We start from the raw sequence: 25,968 nt of genomic DNA, 5'->3' as shown, positions 1-25,968 counted from the left end.
GGCTAGGCGATTGCTTCTGTCTATATCCGCCGTGACTGTACTGTACACAGGACGCAGCTCCCTTCATTCAGCATGGCTAGGCGATTGCTTCTGTCTATATCCGCCGTGACTGTACTGCACACAGGATGCAGCTGCCTTCATTCAGCATGGCCCAGCGATTGCTTCTGTCTATATCCGCCATGACTGTACTGCACACAGGATGCAGCTGCCTTCAGTGGTGTAGCTAAAGAGCTGTGGGCCCCGGTGCAAGTTTTACATGGGGCCCCCCCAAGCACTCTATACATAAAAATTGATACGGCGCACCAAAACCTGCCAAGGACAACCCCAGTGTCAGAGGTGCAAGTAGGGGATGGGGAACAGTGTGTTAAGGATTACTACTATTCAAAGCATCTATAGAAGTGATTTTTACCAGCACAGGACCAATAAAGAGCTAATACTGTGATAGAGGGTGGACCCTTCGGGGCCCCGATGCGGTCGCTACCTCTGCACCCCCTATTGCTACGCCCCTGGCTGCCTTCATTCAGCATGGTCAGGCGATTGCTTCTGTCTATATCCGCCATGACTGTACTGTACACAGGATGCAGCTCCCTTCATTCAGCATGGCTAGGCGATTGCTTCTGTCTATATCCACCATGACTGTACTGCACACAGGATGCAGCTCCCTTCATTCAGCATGGCTAGGCGATTGCTTCTGTCTATATCCGCCATGACTGTACTGTACACAGGACGCAGCTCCCTTCATTCAGCATGGCCAGGTGATTGCTTCTGTCTATATCCGCCATGACTGTACTGCACACAGGACACAGCTCCCTTCATTCAGCATGGCCAGGTGATTGCTTCTGTCTATATCCGCCATGACTGTACTGCACACAAGACGCAGCTCCCTTCATTCAGCATGGCTAGGCGATTGCTTCTGTCTATATCCGCCATGACTGTACTGCACACAGGACGCAGCTCCCTTCATTCAGCATGGCCAGGCGATTGCTTCTGTCTATATCCACCATGACTGTACTGTACACAGGATGCAGCTGCCTTCATTCAGCATGGTCAGGCGATTGCTTCTGTCTATATCCACCATGACTGTACTGCACACAGGATGCAGCTCCCTTCATTCAGCATGGTCAGGCGATTGCTTCTGTCTATATCCACCATGACTGTACTGCACACAGGACGCAGCTCCCTTCATTCAGCATGGCTAGGCGATTGCTTCTGTCTATATCCACCATGACTACTGCACACAGGACGCAGCTCCCTTCATTCAGTATGGCTAGGCGATTGCTTCTGTCTATATCCGCCATGACTGTACTGCACACAGGACACAGCTCCCTTCATTCAGCATGGCCAGGTGATTGCTTCTGTCTATATCCACCATGACTGTACTGCACACAGGACACAGCTCCCTTCATTCAGCATGGCCAGGTGATTGCTTCTGTCTATATCCACCATGACTGTACTGCACACAGGATGCAGCTCCCTTCATTCAGCATGGTCAGGCGATTGCTTCTGTCTATATCCGCCATGACTGTACTGCACACAGGATGCAGCTCCCTTCATTCAGCATGGTCAGGCAATTGCTTCTGTCTATATCCACCATGACTGTACTGCACACAGGACGCAGCTCCCTTCATTCAGCATGGCTAGGCGATTGCTTCTGTCTATATCCGCCATGACTGTACTGTACACAGGACACAGCTCCCTTCATTCAGCATGGTCAGGCGATTGCTTCTGTCTATATCCGCCATGACTGTACTGTACACAGGACACAGCTCCCTTCATTCAGCATGGCTAGGCGATTGCTTCTGTCTATATCCGCCATGACTGTACAGCACACAGGATGCAGCTCCCTTCATTCAGCATGGCCAGGTGATTGCTTCTGTCTATATCCACCATAACTGTACTGCACACAGGATGCAGCTCCCTTCATTCAGCATGGCCAGGTGATTGCTTCTGTCTATATCCACCATGACTGTACTGCACACAGGACGCAGCTCCCTTCATTCAGCATGGCTGGGCGATTGCTTCTGTCTATATCCACCATGCCTGTACTGCACACAGGACGCAGCTCCCTTCATTCAGCATGGCCAGGTGATTGCTTCTGTCTATATCCGCCATGACTGTACTGCACACAGGACGCAGCTCCCTTCATTCAGCATGGCTAGGCGATTGCTTCTGTCTATATCCGCCATGACTGTACTGCACACAGGATGCAGCTCCCTTCATTCAGCATGGCCAGGTGATTGCTTCTGTCTATATCCACCATGACTGTACTGCACACAGGATGCAGCTCCCTTCATTCAGCATGGCCAGGTGATTGCTTTTGTCTATATCCACCATGACTGTACTGCACACAGGATGCAGCTCCCTTCATTCAGCATGGCTAGGCGATTGCTTCTGTCTATATCCACCATGACTGTACTGCACACAGGATGCAGCTCCCTTCATTCAGCATGGCTAGGCGATTGCTTCTGTCTATATCCGCCATGACTGTACTGCACACAGGACGCAGCTCCCTTCATTCAGCATGGCTAGGCGATTGCTTCTGTCTATATCCACCATGACTGTACTGCACACAGGATGCAGCTCCCTTCATTCAGCATGGCCAGGTGATTGCTTCTGTCTATATCCACCATGACTGTACTGCACACAGGATGCAGCTCCCTTCATTCAGCATGGCCAGGTGATTGCTTCTGTCTATATCCACCATGACTGTACTGCACACAGGATGCAGCTCCCTTCATTCAGCATGGCCAGGTGATTGCTTCTGTCTATATCCACCATGACTGTACTGCACACAGGACGCAGCTCCCTTCATTCAGCATGGCTAGGCGATTGCTTCTGTCTATATCCACCATGACTGTACTGCACACAGGATGCAGCTCCCTTCATTCAGCATGGCTAGGCGATTGCTTCTGTCTATATCCACCATGACTGTACTGCACACAGGATGCAGCTCCCTTCATTCAGCATGGCTAGGCGATTGCTTCTGTCTATATCCGCCATGACTGTACTGCACACAGGACGCAGCTCCCTTCATTCAGCATGGCTAGGCGATTGCTTCTGTCTATATCCGCCATGACTGTACTGCACAAAGGACGCAGCTCCCTTCATTCAGCATGGCCAGGTGATTGCTTCTGTCTATATCCGCCATGACTGTACTGCACACAGGACGCAGCTCCCTTCATTCAGCATGGCTAGGCGATTGCTTCTGTCTATATCCGCCATGACTGTACTGCACACAGGATGCAGCTCCCTTCATTCAGCATGGCCAGGTGATTGCTTCTGTCTATATCCACCATGACTGTACTGCACACAGGATGCAGCTCCCTTCATTCAGCATGGCCAGGTGATTGCTTCTGTCTATATCCACCATGACTGTACTGCACACAGAACGCAGCTCCCTTCATTCAGCATGGCCAGGTGATTGCTTCTGTCTATATCCACCATGACTGTACTGCACACAGAACGCAGCTCCCTTCATTCAGCATGGCTAGGCGATTGCTTCTGTCTATATCCACCATGACTGTACTGCACACAGGATGCAGCTCCCTTCATTCAGCATGGCTAGGTGATTGCTTCTGTCTATATCCACCATGACTGTACTGCACACAGGATGCAGCTCCCTTCATTCAGCATGGCCAGGTGATTGCTTCTGTCTATATCCACCATGACTGTACTGCACACAGGACGCAGCTCCCTTCATTCAGCATGGCCAGGTGATTGCTTCTGTCTATATCCACCATGACTGTACTGCACACAGGATGCAGCTCCCTTCATTCAGCATGGCTAGGCGATTGCTTCTGTCTATATCCACCATGACTGTACTGCACACAGGATGCAGCTCCCTTCATTCAGCATGGCTAGGCGATTGCTTCTGTCTATATCCACCATGACTGTACTGCACACAGGATGCAGCTCCCTTCATTCAGCATGGCTAGGCGATTGCTTCTGTCTATATCCGCCATGACTGTACTGCACACAGGACGCAGCTCCCTTCATTCAGCATGGCTAGGCGATTGCTTCTGTCTATATCCGCCATGACTGTACTGCACAAAGGACGCAGCTCCCTTCATTCAGCATGGCCAGGTGATTGCTTCTGTCTATATCCGCCATGACTGTACTGCACACAGGATGCAGCTCCCTTCATTCAGCATGGCCAGGTGATTGCTTCTGTCTATATCCACCATGACTGTACTGCACACAGGATGCAGCTCCCTTCATTCAGCATGGCCAGGTGATTGCTTCTGTCTATATCCACCATGACTGTACTGCACACAGAACGCAGCTCCCTTCATTCAGCATGGCCAGGTGATTGCTTCTGTCTATATCCACCATGACTGTACTGCACACAGAACGCAGCTCCCTTCATTCAGCATGGCTAGGCGATTGCTTCTGTCTATATCCACCATGACTGTACTGCACACAGGATGCAGCTCCCTTCATTCAGCATGGCTAGGCGATTGCTTCTGTCTATATCCACCATGACTGTACTGCACACAGGATGCAGCTCCCTTCATTCAGCATGGCCAGGTGATTGCTTCTGTCTATATCCACCATGACTGTACTGCACACAGGATGCAGCTCCCTTCATTCAGCATGGCTAGGCGATTGCTTCTGTCTATATCCACCATGACCAGCCATTGCCAGGAGATTGAATTCCTCTATTATTTTCATTACTAAGCCTTTAAGCTGAATAAAAAATATTTACTTTTATGTAATTTTATATGAACATTGATCAGGCTCCTCTGTAAGGGTTTTATTCCATAATCCTCATCTTATTACACTTAATTACCACTGAAATCATTATCTGCCGTATTCTATTGCGAAGAATAAGAGCTTATGTTCAATATTAAATATTTCTACTTGCTTGAATCATTGTGTTCCTGTAGAATCCCACATAAGTGCCAGTGTAAAACGAACAAACAAACAAAAAAAAAACATGCTACCTGACCTGGGGGGGGGGGGGAGACTATCTGTATCAAGTAGCCTTAATTACCGCTTCTCCTGTGGTCAGAAATCAAATACTTTCATGTTCAGTGACGCTGCAGCTCTGTGCTCTGTGTGTCTCAACACAGAGCAGGGAGGCGGGGAAGTGGCGGAGCAGAGCCGCCCAATGAGAGCTGGGGAAGGGGTGAGAGGAAAGCCTCCAGTGGGCCTTTTGCAGGATTGCCTCACCTGCAAGGGACGCCCCTTTCCCTCGAGATTGCCGACAAGCTGCATGTCGCCAATTTCGGGAGGTGACAACGCGGGGGGGGGGGGGGGGGGGCAGAGAACATGTTTCTGTGTCCCATCTGCCCCCTGTACCGCCTCGGGTTCACTTTAAAGCTCCTATCCCCCTTCTTGTGACTCATATTAATGGGCCAGATTCAATTCACTTTTTCTTTTAAAGAGAACCCGGGGCGGCATATTGAAAGCCTAATAGGACCAAGAGGCAGATCATAAACACAATGACATGCCTCTGTGTCATTCTATCACCGCTGCCAGCCATCCCTGTGCTCTTCTGTCCCCCCAGAAAAGATCACCAGGCTAGCGACAATCTGCTTGTCACTAGCCTGCTTTGTTTATGAGAGGTTTTTCAATCAGCCTCCTCCGCATCGCCCCCTCGATAACAGGCTCCACCCGCCGCTCTCCGACTCTGCTAGCTTCCTCCAATAGGAAGCCAAGCCTTGGCGGGGGGCTGGCTGCGGTGATAGAATGACACAGAGGCATGTCATTGTGCACATGACATGCCTCTTGGTCCTATTAAGAAAAAGTGAATTGAATCAGGAGAAACTGCCAACAGTAAAAATGTTCACTGGAGTTCCTCTTTAAGTTGCAAGCACAGTACCACTCCAATGCATTATTATTTCACTGTATTCTGATAGTACTATTGTATCTCTTTGTGTGAAACACTCCACAGCCCATTGACACCCAGAGCTGTGCATAATGTGATTTCTGCCCTTTACGGATTAAGGGTGCGTTTCCACTAGTGCGGTGGGAAATCGCCGCGGATTGTCCGCGGACGAATTCGCATGCAGGAGCGAAATCGCATGCGGTTGTATGCGAATTTTACCGCGAATTCGCATACGATTTCGCATGGATGACGCTGTGTGTGAATTTAACCATGTCAGTGCCTGTGAGCTTTTTCATTGATTCCATGCGAAATCGTATGCGAATTCGCATGAAAAAACACCATGCGAATTCCCTATTAAATACATTGTATGCGAATCGCATGCGTGTGTGCGGTGTCCGAATTCGGATGACTCTGCTGAGCAGATTTTTCCTGCACAAGAAAACGCTCCGTTTTCCTGACAAGTGGACACAGGCTTATTCACTTTTATTGGTTATGCGAATTTGCATGCGGGGAACGCATGCGAATTCGCGTTAGTGGAAACGCACCCTAAAACCCAACTTTGCGTTAACGCCATAATTTTAGGTGGGACTTTTGGCATGGATCCCCCTCCAGCATGCCACAGTCCAGGTGTTAGACCCCTTGAAACAACTTTTCCATAACTTTTGTGGCCAGAAACAGTCTTTGTAGAACATTTGCAGAAGTTCGAGTTCGCTATTCGCGAATGGAAAATTCTATGTTTGTGACACCCCTACTCACATTATCATACTACATACTGCATTGTTTAATTTATGTTCTCGGGATTCCAGTTCACACATCTGCCCACTTAAGAGATGAATGAAGGATAATGTATATATATTTGCAGAAAAATTGCACCAACAAAAATTGCCCATAACATATCATTGACCGACCCTATTAAAATATTCCTTCCGGGCAGGAAAATAAATGTATCGCATAAACGCCGCACCTTTCCTTTGCGTTCTTCTCTTTTACATTTCCAGCTATGAAATAAGAAAGGAAAGGATGAAATCCCAACAAGCCGCGAGCTTTCCTCACCGATACTTTCTACAAACACGATTTGTGGTTGATCCGGCCGGGATGTTCTGTTCCGCGCTCAGCGGGTGATGAATACAGATGGCGGGTTCCGGCTGGGATGTGTCGTGCGTCTCGCAGACACTGAGTCACCGACAACTTCTGCATCTTTTTAATTGGAACTGAACAGCCAGAGGCGGCTGCAGCGTGCAGAGGAGTGCGGAGGAACCGAACGCGGCCTCGTCTGCAGATGTGTCCCCATCCTCTCGTCTGTCCTATCATGTGATCTGTGCTTCCTCTGACTGTAATCAGGAAAGAAAGCTCACCGCCCCAAAGAGGTACCCGGAGGCTTAAACCTTCCAAGAGTTTCTTAGATCTTCAGGATGGAGAGATGTCTGCCTTCCTGAGAGCCCAGCTCAGCACACCTACCACAGCCATTACTTGCAGTGATCCCCCCCCCCCCTTCCCATATTCAATCAATCAGGGGCTTTTGACCTGAGATCTGAACTCTCAGCAGTCACCAGGGCTGGTACAAAGTCCTCCAGCACTAGTTTTTGGTTTAGATTCCAAATGCTCCCAGGGGTTGACCCTTGATACCAACAAGCACTTTGGAGCAATATAACTAATTTGCTATGTTGCCTAGGCCCTCATTTCATGTTAATCCTCAATCCTTTACTTTTGGGCATCTTCCAAATACTCTTTTTCTGCCTATTATGACCCTGAGACCCGATGACGGAGACTCCGCCTCTGTGATGAGCTCTGTCGCTGTGAAAGCCTTTCAGAAGGGGAGTGTCTCCTTTTTGTGATGTTTTCTCATGGCTGTGGCCAGGGCCGGTTTTCTTCGAAGGCCACAGAGGCCATGGCCTAGGGCGATACAATTAGATAAGATCAGAAGGGCGGCAGGACTTGAAGAGAGAAGAGGTTATATGTCAAAGTAAATCATCTCTCCTTGTCCTGCAGCGCAGCCAGCCAGCACCCTGCTCTGCACTAATAGATGAATTCCAAAGTTCCCTAATCCCTGCTTGTCTCTCACACACTTCTTGATGTGTTATAACAATCAGGATCAATCATAACTGTCACCTGATGATCCATTCCTCTGCATGATGGACATACTAGTGGATGTGAGAAATAAAAGGGATTTACATTACAAAGCAGATAGAACTAAGTTCTGCTGAGTTTTAATGCAGACATTCACAAACATCAGTGAGCTCTGCTAGTTTCTTCACTCTCTATTTTACAGCTGTGACACTGACCCCAGCAGCAGTTAATTACACCCTTATCTAACCCTAATTTATGATTGTTTCTCTTTAGTTTTTTTTCTTCCTAGCCAGCAGTGGTCTCAGTTAACTCTTTCCCGACTCATTTTCTGTCCTTCAGCTCCTACCATCTATGAGAACTGCAGGAATAAAAATGCTGTTTGCTTTCCTTTCATTGCTACACTGTCACTGTCACCTGAGCGGTTACTACCTCTATGCTAGTGTGTATGGTTTGGTATCCTTCTACTTTCCTGTAGCAGTAAAGCATTGTACCATCTTAGCCATCAGCGAAAGCAGAAAGTTTTGAATCAGGATGATACCATTTATTGGCTTAAAAGAAAAAGAGTAATCTTTCTGCTAATAAGCCTTCTTCAGACTTCGTCCCTGTATACTGCCAATATGTTAGAGTACACCGCCATATGTACATTCAGCATTCAAAAGAGATACATAGATATTTCAGCAAATATAAATAAATATCATTCAGATGCTTTAAAGTGGAGCTGAACTCTTGCACAGGACAGAAGGAAAACAGAGAAATGTACCCTGTATGTATTTAGAGCGCCTGTCTAATTCCCCCTCCTCTGTGTCTAATCACAAGCTGTAATTTATCTCTACACTGTGTCACCTGACTGCCACAACATCTAAGCTCATTTGAAAGCACAGGATGTTAAGGATATGTCTGCTTTCATGAAAGCAGGAAGTAGACACACTGCTGGTAGACACACGGTTGGTGGCAGCAGGCCTAGGGCATTGGAAAGTACAAATCCGGACCTGGCTGCAGCATCCTGTGATTGGTCACATGCTTCTGTGTGATGTAGGCCTTAATAATACATCTGTATATTGTGTGGAGTGGGTAATTGTGTCTGGGAGAGACGTCAGAGGCCCATTAGCTGTCTCTCCCCGGATGCCGCATTAGAGGATGATGGCCGCTGGTGGGTGTTTGTTGTAACACGCTTTACAGAGCAGAGTGCACAAGTTTGAACACAACTCAACAGGCGCACAACAAAGACACAAGTTTGTTAAGAGGCTTCCATAGTGCAAGCGTCCTTCAGAGGGAATGAAAGGCTACAGACGCCTCACGGGAGGGATAATGGAAGGAAGGCTCTCAGGCCTAATGGAGAGGCTGCGGGCCTAGCAGTGTGCGGGGTAATCACATTAATACCGCATCATCCAAGGACATTCTCATCTCTGTCTGGGGGTCTCCACTGACCCCCGTATCATCCCCCTCTATTCACCCACCATGAGCGGGGGGACCAGCATTATCTGCTGAAAGCTGCTGACATTAACAACGACCACAGAAAATATGAAAAGACCTTTTCCTGAAGCCACAACATGTCATTTATACCACAGAGAGCAACAAACAGACCTTCTCATAAGTAATAACTGCATGAGCAAAACTCAGACGCATATAAAGCAAAATCCACTCCACCAGCAATGCTCACATCTTCTGAAATGGTCCATGTTACGCTTTATAGAGAAAAGAGTCGATTATTAGCCAAAAAAGAACCATGCATACATTAAATAAGGGCGAGGAAAAAAGGGTCCTGGGTTAAGCCGAAATGTAAAAATTGTGTCTCTAACAATGTTTTTCATAATTTCTTTATCAGCGCTAGATTAGTAAATATTTTCAAATAACGGTATTAAAAAGGGTGTGAGGTGAAGCCGACATTGCAAAATATAATCTTTAATAATAAAAATGAAAAAATATTTACACTGGTAATATTTAAATATTACCATATATAATGACCATTAATAATATTAAAATATTTTTATAAATATTTACTGGTAAATATTACCGATCTTTTACTTCAACTAAACCTAACCCTACTCTCACACAGAACCCTCCTTCTACAGATGCCTAACCCTAAGCCACCCTTCCTGATGCCTAGCCCCCAAACCCCCTTCCTGATGCCTAACCCTAAGCCCCCCTTTCTGATGCCTAACCCTAAAACCCCCCCTTCCTGGTTCCTAATCTTAAGCCCTTTTCCTGATGCCTAGCCCCCAAACCCTCTTCCTGGTGCCTAACCCCCCTTCCTGATGCTTAACCTTAAAACCCTCCTTCCTGACACCTAACTATAAGACCCCCACTTCCTGATGACTAACTCCAAAACTCCCCTTTCTGATGCCTAACCTTGAGGGCTCGTTTCCACTATCGCGAATCTGCATGCGTCCAACGCATGCAGATCCGCACATGTAATACAAGTGGATGGGCCTGTTTCCACTGTAGCGTTGTTGAGGTGCGTTTTTTTCAGCGTGAAAAAAACGCACAAAAGAGCCAACGATTTCGCCTGCGTTGGGAATCCGTGCGAATCGCCGCTAATGTATTTAATAGTAAAAACGCATGCGTTTGTTACATGCGTTTTTACCCGCGATTTCGCGTGCGATTTCGCACCTTTTTCAATTTTATTTAGCCCTGGCAGTGTCATGGTTAATTTCGCATGGCACCCTGCCATGCGAAATCGCATGCGAAATCGCGGGTAAAAACGCATGTGGAAACGCATCCGCATGCGTTTTTACAAGCGTCGGAATGCGGCCGAAATCGCGTCGCAACAGTGGAAACAAGCCCTGAAACCCCCATTCCTCCACTGCAAATAACATAAATACTAAAAACAATACATTTTGAAAAAAATAATTTCAAAACAATAATTTTCAAAACAATAATTCTCAAAACGAAATTTTTTGGTTAAATGGGCGCCTAAATGTCTTCTTTTGGCCCCCAATAGCTGATATTTTGCATTAGCGCCTATGGGGCACCCAAATAGTCCATTAGCCGCAGGCGCCCAAATTTCCTGCTTTCAAAAAACCTGCACGTCAATACACTCAATACTTAAAAAAATTAATAATTCACAGTGCGCATTGTTTGTAAAAAAAAAAAAAAAAAAGAAAGATCGCCCCCAAAATACAATAAAGTGCAATAAACAAGAGAAATGGTTGTCTTGCCATTTGTCCAATGCAATAAACCTTATGGCGTTACCTATACTCAAATACACGTCGACCTCATGTCAAATCCAATATTCAACCCTCTTAGACTGGAATTTTTTATTGACTCAAGTATAAGTCTACCCATCAAAGTTAATGGCTGCACTTGGGGACCAGGAAGAATTAACAGCTGTACTTGGGGCTCAGGTATTTAATGACTGCACTGCATACAGTATTGCAGCCATTAACCCCTCCTTAAGTGCAGCAATTACTCACTCTCCTTCTTGCAGCCCAGTATTTTCCATTTGCCCCTTTCCTTGTTACTTGTTGTGGCCCGGAATTTCAGACCTGTGTTGTTGGTATTTCCTTTATCAATAAAGTGTCACTTACCACTAGGTTAATTGCTGAAAACTATAATGTCACTAATAGTACACACATTACTCAGTGTGCTCAGTTTTGCCTGTGGCTCGTGTATAAGCCGACCCCTTTTATTTAGTAAGTCTGACCTAAATGTCTAGACTTATACTCGAGTATATAGGGTACTTTGAGCTGTACTGGATACTTAATCCACAGGAGAGAGATGCCAACCACTACCTCTCTTTTTTTAACTGTTTTATCATTTTTGGGCGCCTCCACCCACAAGTATTACTGAAATCCAGCAGGCTCTTCTATGCTGAATTGCTGTATGTGTGTCCTCTCTCCTCCCGTCTGACACCAGTTTTTTCTCCGCTCTAGGTCAGAGGAAGGCAGGGCTTTCTCTGCTTGATATCTGCTCGGCCCAAGAAAAGTCCTTTGATCTCACAGAATCCAGCTGATATTTGGGAAGGGGGAGAAGAGGATAGAGTACACTCCCACACAGTTGTTATCTGAATTCTACAGAGATTAGGCACTTGGGATTTGAGGGCATAAAAATACATTTTATATTTGTTGTTATCGGATATCTTCAGTCTGCGGCGGGGAGTGGAAGACGCTGTCCTCGCTCTTTGCGTTTCGTTTCGCTTTTATGTACAGATGTATTGAGAGGTTCGGGGCTGCTGGCGTCTTGGCTCTGCCGCGCTCTACGTGTCCTCGTATTGACTCCTTGTTTGAGGCAGGGAACACACTAAGCAGAAACGCTAGCGTTGTGGAAAATGCAGCAAAAACGCACATAATGCAAGTCAGTGGGCCGCATGTAAAAACGCATATACTTGCGTTTTGCAATGTGCATTTTTAAAAACACTGGTTTTGTTGCATATTTTTCAAAAACGCATGAAAAATGCGCATAATGAAATTCAGTGGTGATGCAGAGGTATTGCGTTTTAGTGCATTTTGCATGCATTTTTATATGCATTAAAAAAATAAAAATAAACAAGTTTCATGATGTATTTCCGCTTCCTATTGATTTGCATAAAACGCATATTAAAAACACATGCAAAACGCATATGTATTTTGTATATGCAAACTGCAAACAAATTAAAATGCAAGAAAAACGTGTGCAGAGGAAAAAAACGCAAATGCACTGTCAACGCAATGAAAACATACTAAAAACGTGACAGAAAAGGCGACCTTTCATGCACTGCCAAGTGTGTTCCCAGCCTCAGTCTTGTTTTATCTTTGATATTCCGTGAATCAGTTTCCTCCTCTCTCGCTGAAGTTTCCGTGAGATAAAAGCCACCTGCAGAAGTATGAGGGAGATGCAGACTGGCCGTACATTAATGTGCACCAGGACAATGAGGAGGCATGGCAGCACAGGACACTGATAGGTGCAGGCTAGAGGGAGGAGGCATGGCAGCACAGGACACTGATAGGTGCAGGCTGGAAGGAGGAGGCATGGCAGCACAGAACACTGATAGGTGCAGGCTAGAGAGGGGAGGAGGCATGGCAGCACATGACACTGATTGGTGCAGGCTGGAAGGAGGAGGCATGGCAACACAGGACACTGATAGGTGCTGGAAGGAGGAGGCATGGCAAAACAGGACATTGATAGGTGCAGGCTGGAAGGAGGAGGCATGGCAGCACAGGACACTGATTGGTGCAGGCTGGAAGTAGGAGGCATGGCAGCACAGGACACTGATAGGGGCAGGCTGGAAGGAGGAGGCATGGCAGCACAGAACACTGATAGGTGCAGGCTACAGGGAGGAGGCATGGCAGCACATGACACTGATTGGTGCAGGCTGGAAGGAGGAGGCATGGCAACACAGGACACTGATAGGTGCTGGAAGGAGGAGGCATGGCAAAACAGGACACTGATAGGTGCAGGCTGGAAGGAGGAGGCATGGCAGCACAGAACACTGATAGGTGCAGGCTAGAGGGAGGAGGCATGGCAGCACAGGACACTGATTGGTGCAGGCTGGAAGGAGGAGGCATGGCAACACAGGACACTGATAGGTACAGGCTGAAAGGAGGAGGCATGGCAGCACAGGACACTGATAGGCTGGAAAGAGGAGGCATAGCAGCACAGGACACTAATTGATTCAGGCTGGAAGGAGGAGGCATGGCAGCACAGGACACTGATAGGTGCAGGCTAGAGGGAGGAGGCATGGCAGCACAGGACACTGATTGGTGCAGGCTGGAAGGAGGAGGCATGGCAACACAGGACACTGATAGGTGCTGGAAGGCGGAGGCATGGCAAAACAGGACACTGATAGGTGCAGGCTGGAAGGAGGAGGCATGGCAGCACAGGACGCTGATAGGTGCAGGCTGGAAGGAGGAGGCATGGCAGCACAGGACACTGATAGGTGCAGGCTGGAAGGAGGAGGCATGGCAGCACAGGACACTGATAGGTGCAGGCTGGAAGGAGGAGGCATGGCAGCACAGGACACTGATAGGTGCAGGCTGGAAGGAGGAGGCATGGCAGCACAGGACACTGATTGGTGCAGGCTGGAAGGAGGAGGCATGGCAGCACAGGACACTGATAGGTGCAGGCTAGAGGGAGGAGGCATGGCAGCACAGGACACTGATTGGTGCAGGCTGGAAGGAGGAGGCATGGCAAAACAGGACACTGATAGGTGCAGGCTGGAAGGAGGAGGCATGGCAGCACAGGACACTGATAGGTGCAGGCTGGAAGGAGGAGGCATGGCAAAACAGTACACTGATAGGTGCAGGCTGGAAGGAGGAGGCATAGCAGCACAGGACACTGATTGATTCAGGCTGGAAGGAGGAGGCATGGCAGCACAGGACACTGATAGGTGCAGGCTAGAGGGAGGAGGCATGGCAGCACAGGACACTGATTGGTGCAGGCTGGAAGGAGGAGGCATGGCAACACAGGACACTGATAGGTGCTGGAAGGAGGAGGCATGGCAAAACAGGACACTGATAGGTGCAGGCTGGAAGGAGGAGGCATGGCAGCACAGGACACTGATAGGTGCAGGCTGGAAGGAGGAGGCATGGCAGCACAGGACACTGATAGGTGCAAGCTGGAAGGAGGAGGCATGGCAGCACAGGACACTGATAGGTGCAGGCTGGAAGGAGGAGGCATGGCAGCACAGGATACTGATAGGTCTGATAGGTGGAGGCTGAAAGGAGGAGGCATGGCAGCACAGGGCACAGATTGTTTTGCAAATGGGAGGTCATTATAATGGTCAATTGCTATCTGCAAACTGATAAAAGTGGGTTGATTTCATCTGTAAAATAATCAGAGCATTTTATAACTAGGCAGCACCTTATAACTTAATATTTACCATGAAAAAATAGTAAAACTGTTGTTGTGGCTTTTTTATAGAATGGAAGGCATACTGTCTTGTAGCAGCTTTGAATGCAGTCATAACCAATTCCCCCCTCCCCCCCCCCCTGTTTATATTTACTGTATATTATACACTATTTAATAAACTGGTTCTTAAAAATTGTGATACCTGTGCCAGCTGCTACTTTGTTAACTTTCTGACAAGAAACATGCCCACCAGACTTCTCTGGTTTACTCTGCTAGCAGAGAGAGGGAGGAGCCAATTTCTGCTATGTGAGTCAGCCTAGTTCTAATTTCTTAGCTTTCCTTTCATAATCCTGTATTTGCAGCCCCTCTTGCTGCATGTACACATTAATATAAAGTATTTGTGTTGTGTATTTTTTCCATACTTTATTCAATTAAATAAAACTACTATATATATATATATATATATATATATATATATATATATATATATATATATATATATATATATATATATATATATATATATATATATATTGTACTGTATATACTGTATGTTATGAACTTTAAACAACTAATGAAATTATTATTTTATAAGGAGTAGATGTTTCTATTAAGAGTTAATTATTTCCCGTTTGCTTGTGTCTGATGTAGCTGCGCCTTCTCTTGTAGCTCCGCCCTCGCTGAAGATGTCGGTGAACGAGTCGCTGGTGGTGAACCCAGGAGATAACGTTACCATGCAGTGCTTTCTCACCGGGGGTAACCCGCCCCCCAAAGTCATCTGGTCCCACTACCCGAACCTCATGCCCAACAACAGCGTCAGCAAAGGTGGAAACCTGACCCTGTGGAACGTACGGACCGAGGACTCCGGCCTTTACAACTGTACCGCCATCAACAACGTGGGCAACCCAGCCAAGAAGACGGTCAACCTCCTAGTGAGATGTATGTCATGTGTCAGGCCAGTAAACCTCAGTGATCCTGTATACATCTCTCCTCCATGCTAAATGTTGTACGGAATGTGTGTAGAGCAGGACTCTTTATCACGGTCCCCTTTTTGTCTGATTGGGGTGCCATACAGCCCTGGCATGGCATATGAGGGTGATTGGGCCAGAGATTATAACGGGCACGCAAACAACTGTTTGCAAAAGTATTCGGCCCCCTTGAAGTTTTCCACATTTTGTCATATTACTGCCACAAACATGAATCAATTTTATTGGAATTCCACCTGAAAGACCAATACAAGAATAAATGTGATGCTTATCCGACTCGTATAGTCACCATGCTACCAGTGGAGTGAGCAAGGGTGGCTTGTTAAGTCTTGCGGCAGCATTCTGTACTAGCTACAGGTGGTGTAGGTCTTTATTTGTTAGGCCTGCATAGAGGGCATTGCTATAGTCCAGCCGTGATGTGATGAAGGCCTGAACTTGGGTTGGAAAATCCTCTGAAGGAATGAGGTGCTTAATTTATGCAATATAACTTAGGTGCAAAAAGCAGTTTTTCCCACCACTGATGGTCACACTTTTTTTAATAAGATTTGGTGGGGGCTAGCGCCCACGAGGCCCCTAGACTCTCTCCAGGCACTAGGCAACTGCCTAGGATTGTCTCATAGATGACCGGCTCTATTGCCCCCACACTTTTTGTCAAATAAAGTTCATATATTTACTATATTGGTGCTGATTATGATTACATGATTTTGCATAATTATCGCCCTGGTGATCCCATGGGGATTCTTTTTCCTTTGTATGGCCTTCCCTGAGCACAAAGCAGATTATTGACTGTATATGATTGGTGCTACTTTGGAATGGCCAATGAGATGCAAATAATGTTGAGTTGATGCAGCATTATGCAAATTTTGTATGCAAATTTATGTAGCTTGAACAATAGCCAATCACATCCTGCTGAGGTAAAATTCAAATGGTCCATTTTCAAACTGCATGTATTTGCATACAATATTTGCATAATCTTGCATCAACTCAGAATTGTTTGCATATCATTGACCATCCCTAGTGCTACTTCTTTTGTTGGTTTTCAGAAATAAATCACAATCAATTGATCACAAAATTCTGTTCTGTGAGGGCCCATTCACACTATAGCGATTAGCGGGGGATTCCTCCTAATTACCTGCTCAGGCCTGGCTATGCGTATCCTTCTTCATGTTCCCATCCTTAATAGCATCCTGCACAGGCACAGGACGCTATTGGGGATGGGAACATGAAGAAAAATACGCGTGGTTAGGCTTGTCAGCGAAAACAAAACTAGCTGGCAGCGGCAGACCAGAGGATCTGTGAGTAACTGCGAGGGCACGGGACGGCTGGAGGGGGCTGGTAGAAGCCCCAGGAAAGTAAAACTGATTTTTTTATTCCTGGCTTAAAGTGAACCTCCAGACTAAAAATCGACTCAGCAGCACTGAAAAGGCCTGGTGTTTCTTTAACAGTTTCACAGCATCAGAACTTTGTTTCTCTTATACAAGCCTCATTTTTAGCTGCACAGAAGAAAACTGCCCGGGCAGTTTTCCCCTTATGCTTTGCAAAGCATGATGGGATTTCTGATGTTGTTGTTCTCCTTCTGCTGTTTTGGTGCAAATTTTTTTTGACATTTTGAATTTGACATTTGAAGCCTAGTGTGTGCAGCTGGGAGGGGTTATCAGGACACAGGACAGTTGGAACGGTGTCTCATGCTCCCTGTCACCTCCTTTCAACCAAAAAGATGGCTGCCCCCATGAATCACAAACATTTGCCTGTTCTTTTAAAACAGGGTGGGTAAAAGATTATATTACCTATCTATTCTAATTAACATAGCTCATGCAACTTAATAACAGTATGTTTGTTTAGGCTGAAGTTCCCCTTTAAGAGTCCCTTTAAGCATTTTTTCCCACATCGATCCACATTGTACAATTTCTTGTTTTTGTTATCCTTCTATACCTTGTGTATTGGATTGTTTCCAACTCATGCTTGGTCTATATGATACGTTTATCCTCAGTTTTAACCACTTGATGACCCACCCTTTACCCCCCCTTAAGGACCAGCGCTGTTTTTACTGATCTGTGCTGGGTGGGCTCTGCAGCCCCCAGCACAGATCAGGTAGCAGGCAGAGAGATCAGATTGCCCCCCTTTTTTCCCCCCTATGGGGATGATGTGCTGGGGGGGTCTGATCTCTTCTGCCTGCTGGGTGTTGCGGGGGGGGCACCTCAAAGCCCCCCTCCGCGGCGAAATTCCCCCCTCCCTCTCCTACCTGCTGCCCCCCCGGCGATCGAGGCTGCACAGGACGCTATCTGTCCTGTGCAGCCAGTGACAGGACGTCCCCTGTCACATGGAGGCGATCCCCGGCCGCTGATTGGCCGGGGATCGCCGATCTGCCTTACGGCGCTGCTGCGCAGCAGCGCCGTACAAATGTAAACAAAGCGGATTATTTCCGCTTGTGTTTACATTTAGCCTGCGAGCCGCCATCGGCGGCCCGCAGGCTATTCACGGAGCCCCCCGCCGTGAATTGACAGGAAGCAGCCGCTCGCGCGAGCGGCTGCTTCCTGATTAATTAGCCTGCAGCTGGCGACGCAGTACTGCGTCGCTGGTCCTGCAGCTGCCACTTTGCCGACGCACGGTATAAGCGTGCGGTCGGCAAGTGGTTAAAGCCTGGTACACACTTTCAGGGATGGAACCCACTAGAGCGATTTTTTGAGCGTTTGGGGAGCGATTTGAATTGCTAGCGCTTCCCTAAACGCTCTGCCAATGTAAATGAATGTAACAAATTCCACAGTAGCGATTGCGATTAGCAAAATCGCAATCGCAGGACATGCAGCATTTTGAAAGCGTTTGCACTTCAATGTAACGTACTGAAGCGCTGGCAAATCGCTCATGAATCACTACACATAGCGATTTGAGTGCGATTGCAAGCTGTAAATAAAATTATGATGCATTGGAAGGACCAATCAGAATTAAAATCACCAATCGCAAATCGCTACACAATCGCTGGCAAAAAGCTTACACTTTTTAAAATCGATCCCAAAAGCGCCGGAAAATGCTCATGAAATCGCTTACAAATCGCTTATTAAAAACACTAGCGATTGTACTAGCGATTTGCGATTTGTAGTGGGTTCCAGGCCTCAAATATGATTGGCATTGACTGGCCAGTTTTACCACCTCCTCCATGTAGTATGAAGGCCAACAGATTTGTAATATTATGAGCAGATTGAGTATGTTAGCTCTGATACTACATGGAAGTGGTAAAATTGACCAATGATTGGCCAATAAAATGTTGCTGTGTATACTTGTGTATTATGAAAACAACCAATAAAGTTTCAGAGCAAAAAAAAAACCAAAACAATATGGAGGCAAAACAAGGTCTTTAATATTTATTTTGATTCAGGTTGCTCTCACAGATTCAGTTTCAACACACCATGTATAAAGGGTAGGCATCCTTTTCCTGTAACAAATAATCATAACGAAAGTAAAGACATTCACCAGTTCACGAGTTCAGGGGGAGCCGACCTAGGGGGCAGGGAAATTAGGGTGCATCAACACATCCAATATTGATTGGCCAATATTTCCACTCCTATGTAGTATGAGAGCTTACCTGTACAATGTGTTCATAGGATTCCAAATCTGTTGATCCTCATACTACATGGAGGTGGAAACATTGGCTAATCAATTAAAGAAAACCAGAGGCAATCCTAAAGCAAAAACTTGTAGATAATGACCTTAAAAGATGGATCCATCAGAGGCTTCCCGTGTCCTCCTCCAGACCACCGCCACTGCCTGAGACCTTTTGGAAGTTCTTGTTCACGCTTCTCTTTATGCACAAGTGTAGCCGTGCTGCACCCACACGAGCAGGGCTGCACCTGCGCAGTAGCACGGAGCCGAGGTTACACAAGCAGCTCTGGTGTACCATGCAGGCGCGGAGGTACTTGCACAGGTGCAGTACGGCCACACTTATGCAAGAGAAATGCGACCACATACCTTATATGGCCAGCTCTTGTCGGAAATGTCCCAGTGCTCTGTGCGACAACGGTGGGAGCCAGGAGGGCATGGGAAGCCTCTGTAGAATCCAGAGGCTTCTCTCTTGGGTAAGTATCTGAGATTTTTTTTGGGGGGGTGGGGGTGGCCTCGGGTGCATTTTAAGATGCCCATACACATAGCGATTTTTTTCCATCGATTCTGAGCAACTGTGTTTGAGCCTGCCAGAGATCAATGTCGCCATGTTGCTGGATTAAGCCCCGCCCCACAGGTGCTACTATTACTCGCTTTTAAAGGGATACTGTAGGGGGGGGGTCAGGGGAAAATGAGCTGAACTTACCCGGGGCTTCTAATGGTCCCCCGCAGACATCCTGTGCCCGCGCAGCCGCTCACCGATGCTCCGGCCCCGCCTCCGGTTCACTTCTGGAATTTCAGACTTTAAAGTCTGAAAACCACTGCGCCTGCACTGCCATGTCTTAACTCCCGCTGATGTCACCAGGAGCGTACTGCGCAGACACAGACCATACTGGGCCTGCGCAGTACGCTCCTGGTGACATCAGCAGGATCGAGGACACGGCAATGCAGGCACAGTGGTTTTCAGACTTTAAAGTCTGAAATTCCAGAAGTGAACCGGAGACGGCGCCGGAGCATCAGTGAGTGGCTGCACGGGCACAGGATGTCTGCGGGGGACCATTAGAAGCCCCGGGTAAGTTCAGCTCATTTTCCCCTGACCCCCCTACAGTATCCCTTTAATGCATCTGCTTAGCATAAGTTGCAGGCAGCTGCCACTGTGTCCCTCCGTGCCTTGTACCTCTGTGCCTTGTACATCCCCCCCCCCCCCCTTTGTGCCTCCTTCTGTCCCTTTTGTGCCTCCTTGAGTCTCTTGTGCCTCCTTGAGTCCCTTGTGCCATGTCTGACCTCCTGTTTTTCCTTCTGTCTCCCTTTATGCCTCTTGTCTCCATGTGCCTCCTTCAGTCCCCCTGTGCCACCCCTGCCTCCTTCTGTCCCCCTGTGCCTCCTTATGTCCCCTTGTGCCTTTCTTTGTCCCCCTGTGCTACCTCTGCCCCCCTATTCCTCCTTCAGTCCCACTATGCCTCCTTCTGTCTCCATGTGCCTCTTCAGTCCCCATTTGCCACCTCTGTCCCCTGCGCCTTCCTCTGTCCGGGCGCCACAGGTTTTCTCGCATTGAGTGACAAAATGGCTAGAGGCGCCCCTGAGTGTATGGTTACCTTTGCAGAGCATCAGTGTTGTGTCCTCTGGCCCCCCCTGTACAGAAGTCAGATGTATTGAGATTGGGTTGCTGACACCAAGACCAAGACAAAAGCCAATAAAATATCCACCTATATCTCTCGTGATTGTCAGTGAGATGCCAATCATTTCCAGTTGATGCAGGATTATGCAATTCTTGTATGCAAATGGATGCAGCTTGAAAATTGACCAATTGGAGCCCGTTAAAGTGGAATTTAATTGGTCAATTTTCAAGCTGCATACATTTGCATATTCCTGCATCAGCCCGGAATTATTGGCCACCCCTACTTGTGTTCCCAACTAGAATCCGTTACTTTAATTTTAAATTTAAAAAAAATCTAATCCTTGGATAATTATATTAGCATGATTGTTTTTTTTTTCGTTTCCCTTGAACAGACATGAGAAATATCACCTACCAGATCACACCAGATGTCATTAAGGAGAGTGAGAGCATCCAACTGGGCCAGGACCTCAAGCTGTCATGCCACGTGGATGCAGTGCCACAGGATAAAGTGCAGTACGCGTGGTACAAGAACCAGAGGGCGATAAAGCCGTCCGACCGGATTCTAATCACCAAGAATGATCCGGAAATGGCCCCTGTCACCAGCAGCCTGGAGATCATTGAACTGCGATTCAGTGACTACGGCACATACATGTGTGAAGCCTCTTTACCAAATCTGCCCGTGACCCTGAGCAGCAGCGATATTAATATCTCTGCAGAAACAGGTGAGACATTCTGACTGCCTATAAGGAGTTGTACCTGCCACACTGCAGACTGGCTGGTAATAATAAAGGGCTACTAATCAGAAATTGTAAAACTGCATTTAATGACCCACAAGGCAGTCATGCGAGGCCATGTCCACATTTGATTGCCACTCCTACTTCTGGAATTATTCAGCAAATTAAATGACTGCCACGATTAGATACAAACTATACAGCAGAAAATAATCTAATCTGAGTCAGCTAAAACAATAGTTGCTTGAATTATAGGTCATATATAACCAACAGTTAGCAGTTTTATGAGGCGACAAAGTCAGTTCTAAATACTTTATAAGCTTTTACAGGGAACCAGAGACGAAGCACCCTCATATATTTTACTATATATATCAGTAAGAACAGTAGAGAAAACACTTACCATGCTCTCTGTTTCATCCTCACTGATAAAAGTGTCTGTTATCAGCTGGGATAAGAATCCCGGACTGAGCATTCAGTCTGGCTTTGCTGGGAATGATTATAGCTGAGTCATTATAGCAGAGCCACAAGGGGGCAGGCTTGGGCTTGAAAAGACACCAGAGAAGACAGACTTAGCTATAATCTTTCCGTAGCAAAGCCAGACTGAATGCTCAGTGGGGGATTCTTATCAGAGGTGATAACAGTCAGATTAAACAGAGAACAATGAAACAAAGAGCAGATTAGGGGCTTGATTCACAAAGCGGTGCTAACCTACTTAGCACGTCTAAAGTCTTTAGACGCGCTAACCAGGGTGCTAAGTAGGTTAGCACTGGATTTCTCAATCAGATCGTGCGCTAACTTTGCGCGCGTAAAGTTTTACGTGCGCAAAGTTTTACGCGCGCTAACTCCCATAGGCTTTAATGGGCACTTCGCGCGGTGCGCCCTGTGCTCTGTGCAGTACGCGCGTAAAGTTTTACGCGCATAAAGTTTTGCGCGCGTTAAGTTTTATGCGCAAAAAGCTTGTTTAGACGTGGTAAGAGGGTTTTCACAGGCGTGCTAACAGTTAGCACCGCTTTGTGAATCAAGCCCTAGGTGTTTACTGTCATGTTCCCACTGATTTATAAGGTAAAATACACAAGGGTGCTTCGTCTCTGGTTCCCTTTAAGGTGCTAGTTATAATTTAATTTTGCAACAGTGTTTCACATTGTTACCTGGATAAAAGGACTAGTGAATAGAAGAAGAAATGAGAAACATTAACTGTTAATGGGAAGTGTTCAGAATAGGATGATGTTCACAGCAGTGTACCACAAGGATCTGTCCTGAGCCCAGTCCCATTCAATCTGGGCACCAGTACTACTGTGAATGAAACAGAAACATCTTTATTAAGCCAACAGTTGTTAAAAACAATTCAAATCAAGGTATGACCATTAAGCCTACACTTGTTAAAAACAATTAAAATCAATGTATGACCATATTTTTGACACATATGAGATATTCAGAGATTATGCACTTTATCTACTGTATGTTGGTTTTGCTGCTATGAACTATGCACTTTACTTATGTAAACGCACACCATCTAACCTGTCTAGATAAATGCTGACTTTGTTTTAGGAGGTTTATTTCATGCTAGGTCTCCACTTCACCGGTCCTGTGTCACACCACATTTTATGATTATTATTTATTACATATCAGATGTGACACTCCCATACCTTCCAACTTTTTGAGATAATAAAGAGAGACACTTAAAGAGACACTGAAGCGAAAAACAAATTATGATACTATGATTTGTATGTGTAGTACAGATAAGAAATAAAACATTAAGATCAGATACATCAGTCTAATTGTTTCCAGTGCAGGAAGAGTTAAGAAACTCCAGTTGTTATCTATATGCAAAAAAGCCATTAAGCTCTACGACTTTCAAAGTCGTGGAGAGGGCTGTTTTCTGACTTTTATTATCTCAACTGTTATTGAACTATTTACTTTTTCTCTGCCAGAGGAGAAGTCATTAGTTCACAGACTGCTCTGAAAGAATCATTTTGAATGCTGAATGTTGTGTAATCTGCACATATTATAGAATGATGCAATGTTAGAAAAAAACACTATATACCTGAAAATAAAAATATGAGAATATTTTCTTTGCTGCTAATCTTCTAGTAATTATTCATAGTGCACAACCAATTCATTATATCATATATTTTTTTTCGCTTCAGTGTCTCTTTAAGCCACGCCCTTTCCACACCCCTAAACATGCCCCTGGCACACCACCCCTAGTCATGCAATGCATAAAGTATTCATAAGAAAAATATGTTATTTAATATAATTCAAACCAAACTGGTCCTTTCTATCCTGGGACATGTTTCTTCATTGTAACAATTAGAAATAAGAAATATATAAATGTAAAGGATGGGAATAAAGTTTATAGTCAATTAAACACATTTTTGTATTAGAAAAATACATATATTTACATAGATCTGTACATTAGTCCTGAAAGAGGGACAAATGAGGAAGAAAGAGGGACAGGGGGAATGGTTCCCCAAAAAGGGACTGTCCCTCCAAAAGAGGGACAGTTGGGAGTTATGGACACTCCTATTTTTAGGACCAGTTTTTTTTGCAGATTTCAGCGATTCTAATGTATTTGGGGTAGCAGTGTATCATATGTACAGTGGAGAAAATAATTATTTGACCCCTCACTGAATTTGTAAGTTTGTCCAATGACAAAGAAATGAAAAGTCTCAGAACAGTATCATTTCAATGGTAGGTTTATTTTATTAGTAGCAGATAGCACATCAAAAGGAAAATCGAAAAAATAACCTTACATAAAAGATAGCAACTGATTTGCATTTCATTGAGTGAAATAAGTTTTTGAACCCTCTAACAATAAAAGACTTAATACTTAGTGGAAAAACCCTTGTTTGCAAGCACAGAGGTCAAACGTTTCTTGTAATTGATGACCAAGTTTGCACACATTTTAGGAGGAATGTTGGTCCACTCCTCTTTGCAGATCATCTCTAAATCCCTAAGGTTTCGAGGCTGTCTCTGTGCAACTCTGAGCTTGAGCTCCCTCCATAGGTTTTCTATTGGATTAAGGTCCGGAGACTGACTAGGCCACTCCATGACTTCTTCTTGAGCCACTCCTTTGTTGCCTTTGCTGTATGTTTTGGGTCATTGTCGTGCTGGAACACCCATCCACGACCCATTTTCAGTTTCCTGGCAGAGGGAAGGAGGTTGTCGTTCAGGATTTCACGATACATGGCTCCGTCCATTTTCCCGTTAATGCGATTAAGTTGTCCTGTGCCCTTAGCAGACAAACACCCCCAAAGCAAAATGTTTCCACCCCCATGCTTGACGGTGGGGACGGTGTTTTGGGGGTCATAGGCAGCATTTTTCTTCCTCCAATCACAGCGAGTTGAGTTAATGCCAAAGAGCTCTATTTTGGTCTCATCAGACCACAGCACCTTCTCCCAGTCACTCACAGAATCATTCAGGTGTTCATTGGCAAACTTCAGACGGGCCTGCACATGTGCCTTCTTGAGCAGGGGGACCTTGCGAGCCCTGCAGGATTTTAATCCATTGTGGTGTAATGTGTTTCCAATGGTTTTCTTGGTGACTGTGGTCCCTGCTAATTTGAGGTCATTCACTAACTCCTCCCGTGTAGTTCTAGGATGCTTTTTCACCTTTCTCAGAACCATTGACACCCCACGAGGTGAGATCTTGCGTGGAGCCCCAGAGCGAGGTCGATTGATGGTCATTTTGTGCTCCTTCCATTTTTGAACAATCGCACCAACAGTTGTCACCTTCTCTCCCAGCTTCTTGCTAATGGTTTTGTAGCCCATTCCAGCCTTGTGCAGGTCTACAATTTTGTCTCTGACATCCTTGGACAGCTCTTTGGTCTTTCCCATGTTGGAGAGTTTGGAGTCTGCTTGATTGATTGATTCTGTAGACATGTGTCTTTTATACAGGTGACTAGTTAAGACAGGTGTCCTTAATGAGGGTGACTAATTGAGTAGAAGTGTCTAACCACTCTGTGGGAGCCAGAACTCTTGGGGCCCGTTTCCACTGTTGCGACACGATTTCGCCGGCATCCCGACGCTTGTAAAAACGCATGCGGATGCGTTTCCGCATGCGTTTTAACCCGCGATTTCGCGTGCGATTTCGCATGGCAGGGTGCCATGCGAAATTAACCATGACTCTGCCAGGGCAAAATAACATTGAAAAAGGTGCGAAATCGCACGCGAATCGCGGGTAAAAACGCAAGTTAAAAACGCATGCGTTTTTCCTATTAAATACATTAGCGGCGATTCGCATGGATTCCCGACGCAGGCGAATTCTGTGGGTCCCGTCGTGCAGATTTGGCCCGCCGCCAAATCGCTCCCGCACGCCGCACATATGGAAACAGCCCCGGCCACTACAATGTACCGAGCGAATCCGCATGTCGGCGCC

General features: G+C 46.2%; 1 protein-coding gene across 8 annotated transcripts in view; it reads left to right on the top strand.

Moving 5' to 3' along the window:
- MDGA1 (MAM domain containing glycosylphosphatidylinositol anchor 1) overlaps window positions 1-25,968 on the top strand; it is a 561,871-nt gene that overhangs the window by 371,396 nt on the left and 164,507 nt on the right. For 6 of the 8 annotated variants that reach the window (XM_068232696.1, XM_068232699.1, XM_068232695.1 and 3 more), the window contains 2 exons: window positions 15,314-15,601; window positions 21,253-21,582. In XM_068232696.1, coding sequence (XP_068088797.1) covers window positions 15,314-15,601; window positions 21,253-21,582 — 618 coding nt within the window. The remainder of the gene's footprint in view (window positions 1-15,313; window positions 15,602-21,252; window positions 21,583-25,968) is intronic. The other 2 variants (XM_068232694.1, XM_068232698.1) reach the window with 1 other exon arrangement.

Source organism: Hyperolius riggenbachi, chromosome 4, assembly GCF_040937935.1.
Source record: "Hyperolius riggenbachi isolate aHypRig1 chromosome 4, aHypRig1.pri, whole genome shotgun sequence".
NCBI classification, from domain to species: domain Eukaryota; kingdom Metazoa; phylum Chordata; class Amphibia; order Anura; family Hyperoliidae; genus Hyperolius; species Hyperolius riggenbachi.
The sequence above is the reverse complement of the archived record's forward strand: the minus strand, read 5'-3'. Positions and strand labels throughout refer to the sequence as shown.